This window comes from Dasypus novemcinctus, unplaced genomic scaffold, assembly GCF_030445035.2.
Source record: "Dasypus novemcinctus isolate mDasNov1 unplaced genomic scaffold, mDasNov1.1.hap2 scaffold_289, whole genome shotgun sequence".
NCBI classification, from domain to species: Eukaryota; Metazoa; Chordata; class Mammalia; order Cingulata; family Dasypodidae; genus Dasypus; species Dasypus novemcinctus.
Window position 1 is genome coordinate 45,006 of NW_026688254.1, and position 8,601 is coordinate 53,606.

At 70.1% G+C, this 8,601-nt stretch overlaps 1 protein-coding gene across 2 annotated transcripts; it reads right to left on the minus strand.

Moving 5' to 3' along the window:
- Positions 1-213: 213 nt before the first annotated feature.
- MVB12A (multivesicular body subunit 12A) lies at positions 214-6,195 on the minus strand. 2 transcript variants are annotated; one of them, XM_058292774.2, is made up of 9 exons: positions 6,073-6,195; positions 5,907-6,005; positions 4,694-4,790; positions 3,943-4,069; positions 3,521-3,640; positions 3,344-3,447; positions 3,167-3,228; positions 2,459-2,512; positions 214-2,357 (listed from the first exon to the last, which is right to left on the minus strand). In XM_058292774.2, exons 1-9 carry the CDS (start codon positions 6,160-6,162, stop codon positions 2,295-2,297), a joined length of 816 nt encoding a protein of 271 aa, XP_058148757.1. In that variant the 5' UTR covers positions 6,163-6,195; the 3' UTR covers positions 214-2,294. The 2 variants fall into 2 exon arrangements, with proteins under 2 accessions (XP_058148757.1, XP_058148756.1); XM_058292773.2 differs by having other exon boundaries at positions 3,344-3,450.
- Between the last annotated feature and the right edge of the window lie 2,406 nt (positions 6,196-8,601).

The following is an 8,601-nucleotide window of genomic DNA, read 5'->3' on the forward strand; positions in this document are numbered from 1 at the left end:
GGCGTTGGGCCGCCCTGGAGGCCATCGGGCTGCTCTGAGGCGTCCGGCCCCGAGGCCATCTCCTCGGGAAGCAGCTTCTGAACACCCTCCAGCCGGGATTCTTGGGTCTGGTAAGAAAGGCGGATCTGGGCCGTTTTCTCTGCCCGCTGACGGGGATGGCAACACCGCTGGGGGTAGAGAGGACTTTAAAGGGCTATTTATAGTCAGGGAAAATATTTTTAAACAAAAATATATTTTGGGAAAAATATGAATTCAGGAAAGACTTCACAAACCCTCAGAGCACAGCTCAGAAGACCCAAGATGTGGGAGGGCAAACAGCAGGGACCAAGTAAACGCCCCGTCACCAAGCCCGTTTTCTTTCCCTGATTTTGGTGTCCTTTTCATCTATCAGTCAGCAATTGCTGCATAACAAATCGCCTGAATTTTAGCAGCTTCAAACCACACACGTCACTATCGGTTTCCGTGGGCCAGGGATCGGGGCCGCTGGGTGGGTGCTTGCCCCAGCGCGCTCACGTGGCCGAGCCAGCGGCCACTTGCAGGGTCCATGGCGTTGGGGGGCTCAGCTCCCTGCAGGCTGCTGGGCCCAAGGCCTCGGCTTCTCGTTGGCTTTGGCCACAGGGCGCCCTCGGTTCCTGGACACGTGTCACACATGGCGTACGTCATCCAGATGACAGAGAGGCATGCAGCCCAGGGTCTCACAGCATCATCGAGTGACTCAAGAACCGAGCAGCGTCTCCTCAGAAAGCGGGAGCGCCCGGCGGGCCGCGAAGGGAAACTCGCGTGGGAGGCAAGTCAGCCGTTCCGACCGGCCCCGCGGGTCACCTTTTTGTCCTGAGTCCTTCTTGGAAAAGGGTCCTCTCTCTGCAGCACCAATGTGGCGGCCGCTCTCCTTTATTAATAGAAGCCAGCACGGTCTCAGCCTCAGGTGGAAGACAGGAAACCGAGGCAGAGGGTACTCTGGCCAGCAGCTGGGGCCGGCCACGTCGTGGAACGAGGGCCGGGGCTGCCTGAGGCCCAGGCCGTCCTGCGCAGGCCGCGACGCGCCAGCTCGGCCTGAGCTCGGCAGGTAGCCGCCCAGCCCGCCCGGGCCTGGGGCCGAGGGCCGGACTCTGCAGCGGTGAGGAGCGTCCGGCGGCCACGGCTGGCCTGCGCCCCGGTCACGTGGCAGCTGCCCGGGAAGCCACCGCGGCCGGCTCTGGGGCAGGGAACAGACACCGAGAGACAAGCGGCCTTTGTTTCCTGCCGCGTCGGGTTCCGTGCCGGCGCCAGGCTGGGCGGGTTGGGGTGGGGAGGACGCGGGGACCGCGGGGACACGGCTCGCCTGGGCCACCTGGCAGCATCGCAGGCCGGGCCTTGCGCCCGAGGACCCCCCCCCCCAGCGGGGTGGCCTGGCAGGTCTCCTGCTTCCAGCGACGCCCCCAAACCTCCACCCAGCGAGGCCCCCAGGGGACCTTGAAGAAGCCCGTTTACAAGCGAGTCTCGCCGAGGGGCCCGGGGCTCAGGAGCCAAGTCTGGGGTGCCCGAGAACCCGAGGGGCCAGGTCTCCCCCACGCCTCAGGAGAACACTGTTCCCTGCAAACCTCGGGGGGGCATCATCACCCCAGAGCCCCGGCTCAGGCCCCCCGGTCAGATCTGTGCCTCTCCCCAGATGCCCGGGTCACGCCCCCGCCACCCCCAGCCCCCCAGGTCACATCCCTGCCCTCCCACCCCTGCCAGGCCGCTGCCCCCAGGCCCCCCGGGCCACACCCCTGCGCCCCAGGGCACCCCCAATTCACGCCCCTGCTCCCCCAGGAACCCCCACCCCTGTTCCCCCAGGCCCCTCCCCTGCCCCCCCAGGGTGCCCCCATCATACCCCTGCCCCCCAAGTCCCCTGGTCATGCCCCCTGCCCCCCCAGGACCCCAGGTCAGATCCTCGCCTCTCCCCACGGACCCCACGGACCCCACGGACCCCACGGACCCGGGTGATGCCCGGGGGCTCGTGTCCCCCCCCACCGTGGGGCGGGGGTCTTCTCAGCCTTGGCCCCGCCCCCCAAGGCGGAGCCCACAGGGGGCTCCAGGCCGCGCCCTCTCGCTGCGGCACGCGGGGCCTCAGCGCCCGGTGAGCGAAGCCCGGGAGCCGTGGGGTCAGGACCCGAGAGCTTTATTGCCAGGAGGCCCGGCCCCGGGCGGGCAGAGCGCAGGGCGAGGCGCGGGGGGCGCTGGCTGCCGCGGAGCCCGCGGGGTCGGCGCAGGGACCCCGGCCCTCCAGCCGCTGAGCTGGGGCGCCGCCGGCGGGGAGCGGGGAGCCGCTCCGGCTACGCGATGCTGGGCGGCAGGCGGGCGGCGGCCGTCTTCTCCACCACGAAGCCGTAGTTGTACTGGGGGGCGCGGAGGGGCGGGTCAGGGGCGCTGCGGCTGGCGGGCGCCTGGGGCGGAGGCGGCTGCAGCCCGGGGTCCCGGCCCCCCACCCTGCACCCACCTCCTCCTCGATGTCCGCCAGAGACTTGATGGTCAGGTCAGCGAAGGCGGAGGCCTGCGGGGGGGGGCAGCACTGAGCGGCACCCCGGGCTCGGCCGTCCCCTCGCCCCCCCACCCCGGGGCTCGCCAGTCCCCCACACCCCCCCTACTCCGGGGCTCGCCCGTCTCCCGCCACCCCCCCGACCCTGGGGCTCGCCCGTCCCCCAAGCCCCTCACCCCGGGCTCGCCCGTCCCCTACGCCTCCCCACCCCGGGGCTCGCCGGTCCCCCACGGCCCCCACGCCCCCCCTACTCCGGGTCTCACCCGTCCCCTTGCCCCCCCCACCCCGGGGCTAGCCCGTCCCCCTCGCCCCCCCCACCCCGGGGCTCGCCCGTCCCCATGCCCCCTCTACTCCGGGGCTCGCCCATCTCCCGCCGCCCCTCCCGGCTCTGCAGCACTGAGCCGCACCCCGGGGCTCGCCCTTCCCCCTCGCCCCCCCACCCCAGGGCTCGCCCATCCCCCTCGCCCCCCACCCCGGGGCTCACCCATCCCCCTCGCCTCCCCACCCTGGGCCTCGCCCATCTCCCGCCGCCCCTCCCAGCTCCGCAATGTGCCCCGTCTTTGTGCCCCGGCTGTGGGTGGGGGACCCTAGGCCCACCCGCTGGCCCCCGACTGGGGAGCAGAGGGACAGCTCCCGGGCGAGGGGGCAGGCGGCTGGAGACCCACTCACCAGGGGGCTGCAGCTCTTGCCCTCGAATCGGGGGTGCAGTGTGAAGGGAACCCCGTCCATGGCTGAGGAGGGCACAGGCAGAGCTCAGGCGGGCGCTCGAGGCCCGCTGGCCGCCCGCTGGCGCGGACCCCCCCCCCCAGCAGCGGGCAGGGCCTTGGTGTCCCACTCTGCGCTCACCCGAGATGCCGTAGAGGCTGGAGGCCTCGTAGATGGAGTCGCTCCTCCGCAGCGTGGACGCCCGCGAGCCCAGCCTGGACAGTGTCCGCTCCGGGCGGCCGCTCCTGCTGGGGAGGGGCAGGTCAGGCCGAGCCCCCAGCGGCCCTGCCCGGCCCTGCCCGGCCCTGCGGGGCTCACCTGGGCTGGTCCGGAGGCCCCAGGGAGAGGCCCCGCAGGTCCCCGCTGAGCCCCTGGGGCTTGGGCGTCGGCCTCGGGACCTGTGCCTTCCGGCACCAGATGGAGACGCCCCCGATGTCCCTGGAGGGCGGAAAGGGGGGGGGGGGCTGGGGCGCAGCCTGGAGGGGCAGGAAGGCGGTTGCAGCCTGGGAGCCCCGTCGGGAGGGACCTGGGCCCCTGGGGGCCTGGCTCTGGCACCCGACGCACAGCCTGAGCCAGCACTAGCTGACGCTGCTAGGCGCCTCTAGACGCCCGCCCGGGTGGCCCCGCACGGCCCACAGGACTACAGCCGCCCCGTTTTCAGGTGCAGAAACCAAGGCACGGAGAGGCGGCCTCGGGGGAGCCCAGAGCCGAAGGGCAGGGAGGGAGGCGGGCGGCCGTACCCCACTCGCAGGTACCCCGGCACCGTCTTGGTCTTCCCGCTCAGGCGGACGTCGAAAACGGCCGTGTCCGCGGCACCCAGGGGGACCAGCTTCACGCACAGGCGTTTCTTCTTAGACACAGAGACCTCTGGGGTGGGGGGCAGGGAAGCGAGAGAAGGGAGGTGTGGGGGCGGAGGAAGAGCAGCTGCTGGGGGGACGGACGAGACCCTGGATGGCAGGGCCCTGGGAGGGTCCTGTAGAGCCACCGGAGCCGCTGGGGCTCATGTCTGAGGACACGGAGGGCCTGAGGGGGACGGTGCATGCAGAGCTGGGCGCCCGCCCCTCCTGGCCCTGCCCAGACCTGCCCTCCAATTCCAGGCACACTACCACCCACAGCCTAGAGCCAAACCTGACCCGGGGCCTGTCCTCGTACAGCCCGGGAGCTAGGAAGGGCTTTTACCTTTGTGAAGCCTCGTAAAAAATAATCCCAAAGAGAACACCCAAGAGACTGTCCAACTCCACAAGACCTAAGGCGCACGCTCCCTGGCCCTTTACAGAAAACGTGTGCCAACTCCTGCACCAACAGCGCAGCCCTGAAACCGGACAGACGAGGCCGCGGTCCAGGAGCAGCGCGGAGTCGCCGAGCGCGGCCGGGGCTGCGCTGCGAGGCCCAGGGAGGGGGCGCGGGTTGAGCCCGGCGGGAGGGCGGGCCGAGAGGCGGCGGGGGGGCTCCGGGGGCTCCGGGGGCAGGCGGCGAGGCCCGGGGCCTTACTGGGGTCCAGCGGGTCGGTCACCGGGGAGAAGCCCGGCGGGAGCGGGCTCTTGTCCAGCAAGACCTGGATGTCGGCCACGACCTTCTCCTGGGGGTCCTGCGGGCACAACGAGGGTCACCTGCGGCGGCGGGACGGGGGGAACCCCGGGGGGAGGGACCCCGGGGAGGGGGGGGCCACGGGGCAGGGCGGGGCCGGGGAGGCCGCAGGGTGGGGGTCCGCAAGGCAGGGGCGCCGGGGAGGCCGGGGGCCGGGGGAGAAGCGGGGCTGGGAGGCCGCGGGGCGGGATCAGCGGGGGGGGGGGGGTCCGAGGGGGCGGGGGGGGATCCGCGGGGGCGGGGGGTCTGGCGGGGCGGGGTCCGGCGGGGCGGGGGGGTCCGCGGGGGCGGGGGTCTGCGGTGCAGGGGCGGGGGGTTCCGCAGGGCGGGGTCTGCGGCGCGGGGGTCTGCGGGGCGGGGGCGGGGCCGGCGGTCCGCGGGGGCCGGGGGGCGGGGCCGGCGGGGGGGGGGGGACGGGAGTCCGCGGGGGCGGGGGTCTGGGGCGGGGGGGTCCGCGGGGCGAGGGGGTCCGCGGGGGCGGGGGGGTTCCGCGGGGCGGGGGGTCCGCGCGTGGGGGGGTCCGGCGGGGCGGGGGGTCTGGGGGGAGGGGTCAGCGGGGCGGGGGTCGCGGGGCGGGGGGGTCCGCGGGGCGGGGTCCGCGGGGCGGGGGTTCCGCGGGGCGGGGGTCCGGGGGTCGGGGGTCCGCGGGGCGGGGTCCGCGGGGCGGGAGGTCGCGGGGCGGGGGGGTCCGCGGGGCGGGGTCCGCGGGGCGGGGGGGTCCGCGGGGCGGGGGGGTCCGCGGGGCGGGGTCGGGGGGTCCGCGGGGCGGGGGGGTCCGCGGGGCGGGGGGGTCCGCGGGGCGGGGGTCGCGGGGCGGGGTCCGCGGGGCGGGGGGGTCCGCGGGGCGGGGTCGGGGGGTCCGCGGGGCGGGGGTCGCGGGCGGGGTCTGGGGTTCCGCGGGGCGGGGCCTGGGGGTCCGCGGGGCGGGGTCCGCGGGCGGGGTCTGGGGGTCCGCGGGCGGGGTCTGGGGGTCCGCGGGGCGGGGGTCCGGGGGTCGGGGGGTCCGCGGGGCCGGGGGGTCCGCGGGGCAGGGGTCGCGGGGCGGGGGGTCGCGGGGCGGGGGGGGGTCCGCGGGGCGGGGTCCGCGGGCGGGGGCGGCGGGGGGCGGCGCCCCTACCTCCAGGCCGCCCAGCGCGCTCAGGCACAGGAAGTGGCCCGGCCTCTGCGCGAAGCTCTTGCCGAAGCTGGCGGGCGCGCCCTCGACGGTGCAGGGGATCTGCGGGCGGGCCGGGTCAGCACGGGCCCCGGGCGCGGCCGCCCCCGCCCGACCCCCCGCCGCTCACCGCGCTGTAGCCCCGCGGGGGCGGCGCCGAGGCCGACGACCAGGCCAGGCCGGCCAGCGGCGCCGCGTCGGCCGCGGGCCCCGGCTCCATGGTCCAGCCGCGGCGGGAGGCGGAACTACAGCTCCCAGGCTGCCCCGCGAGCGCGGCGGCGCCGAGTGCGCATGCCCGGGAGCCGCCGGCCAATCACGTGGGGGAGGCGGAGCCACGCCGTCCATGCGCTCAGCGGGCACGCCCGCCGGCGTGTGCGGAAAGCGGCGCTCGCCCTTCGCGTCGTATTTCCGCCGGAAGTGTCGTCACATCACGGCGCCCAAGGCCGTGCTCTTTGCCTGCAGGGCCACATCCCCCAGAAGCCCTTGCGCCGCGCGTCGCCGGCGTTTTGCGTGGCGGCGGGTCTGCGCCCGGAGGGGCGGTGCGGGAGGCGAGGAGGCGGGGCGGCTTCGACCCGGGGAGCTCCTCGTGGACGCGGTGGGCGGTGTCGGGGCCGCGCCGCCGCCTGCTTTCTCGCGCGAGCCGAGCGCTAAGCGCGGCTGTGACGTTGGCGAACGGTTGTACAGCGCGTGCGAGCTGCTCCAAGCCCGGACGCCGCGCCCGAGGCGGGGGTCGCGCCCCCGGCCGGACTCGCACCTCCTTAACACGGGCTCGGGCCGGGAGGCCGCGCGTCGGGGCCCAGCCGGCCCCACGCCTGCTCCTGCGCCGCCCCGGGCCGCCCCTGCCCTCGCCCGGCTCCCGCCGGGCCCCGCAGGGTTTGCAGCAGCGGCTCAGGCTCCTCCACCCCCAGGAGCAGGAGCTGCGCCCCGGCCCCGAAAGCCGACCCCCGGGGCCCGGCCCAGCACCTCCCGCAAGCCTGGGGGTGCCTTCTCGGCCCAGGGTGCGAGCTGGCAATGCCTCTGTATCAAGACGCCGTGTGCTCGCAGCCAGCTCAATGCACGTGCAGTTCGAGGGACACAAACGATTATGGTGGCTCGTTATCTCCTTAAAAAAAAAAAGCTTAAATTTAATGTCCCCTCAATATTAACCATAAAAAGGAAAATCCTCTGGATGCGCGCTCCATGCCTCTAATCCAGGGGTTCTTAACTTTTTTTGTTCCTCAGATTCCTTTGCCAGTCAGGTGAACGACACGGGACCCCTCAGTTCACACTATATTGTGTATTATTTAATAAAATATCACACCTGTATCAAAACGTCCCCAAAACGTTTTTGGATTTCTCCTCAAGCTCACAGAGCCCTGTTTAAGAGCCCGTGCGGATCCCTGCCAGCTCCTGTCTCAACCCATCCAGAAGGAGCACTCGGTTTCCACTGACCTACAGGGGACCGTCAGGGACATCTTTGTGGAATTCAGTGTGAAGAAACTTAACAGGAGCCAAAGAAAATAAATAGGATTGGATTATATCCTAAAGTATGAAATAAATACCCAGGAGTCCGTGATACAAATCTATGGTGCGAATAAGGAGTAGAGTAAGTAAATATGTGGGGAGAAGAGGAACTGAGTCTCCGGTGCAGAATTCTGGGTATTCTGGGTGGCGCATGCTCTTCCCAGGGAGGAGCACAACTGCCGTCCCTGAAGTGGGGGCAGCATCGTGACTCCTGAGGAGGACAGTGTGGGAAGGGGGAGGCCTGAGGCCGTGCCCAGCTGGGGGACCGCTGTCAGTGTTGGCAGGAGGCGCCCCTGAGGTGGGATGCTGAGAGCCCCTCACCCCGGGGTCTTCTCGCCAAACCCCGTCATTCCAGTCTGACCACAAGAAGGACATCAGACAAATTCCAACCGAAGTGCACCCCACAAAACGCCTGACCAGCAGTCCTCAAAACTGACAGGTTACCAGAAGCAAGGAAAGTCTGAAGCCTGTCACAGCCCGGTGGAGCCTGAGGAGATGCCTGACTGAGGGTCACCTGGTCCCAGGCAGAAAAACGGAGGAAATGGTTGTGGGAATGTCGGCCTCAAGGGTATCGGGAATGAAAGAAAGAGAAAAAGGAGAATGAAACGAGAAAGAGAGGGAGAGAGCTGGGATCGGGATCTGCGAGTAGAGACTCATCAGACAACTTTATTGTTTACAAGGGGCTCTCTATATACCCCAGTTTATGTGAGAACAAGTGGCAACATGCAGTTAGCTAGTACCATTACTCCTCATCTAAGGAATTTTAAAAAATCATCTCAAGGTGCAAAGTCTAAGTGTTCTATTTACTATAAAATACATGTGCTCATTTTTATCTCTGCCTGTGGCACCATCCTGATAGCCATCAAGCATTCAACCGTTGCATTCCTTATGTTGCAAGCATAGCCATGGAGACAGCATGTCTCTCCTTGCGAGACCACTGTGCCTCAGTTTCCCACATTTCCCCCTTTCCGTTTTAGTCAGGGTGGCCGTGCCTGTCTTAGGTTGCCCTCCTCTGAGAGTCTTACCCATCATTGGCTACTGACCAAGCTCTTTGTCTAGGGGAAATTATTGCAGTGCTTTCATTAGCACCAAATTATCAGCTCGTCCCATGGCTGTTAACGCTTTGCAGTTTTCTTCTAAAGCACTGTACGGTGTA

Coding starts and splice junctions, on each gene's coding strand:
- MVB12A (XM_058292773.2), bottom strand. CDS start 6,162: ATGGAGCCGGGGCCCGCGGCCGACGCGGCGCCGCTGGCCGGCCTGGCC. Junction 6,006..6,072: donor CCCCGCGGGGCTACAGCGCG/GTGAGCGGCGGG, acceptor GCCCGCCCGCAG/ATCCCCTGCACCGTCGAGGG. Junction 3,451..3,520: donor GGGCCTCCGGACCAGCCCAG/GTGAGCCCCGCA, acceptor GCCCCTCCCCAG/CAGGAGCGGCCGCCCGGAGC.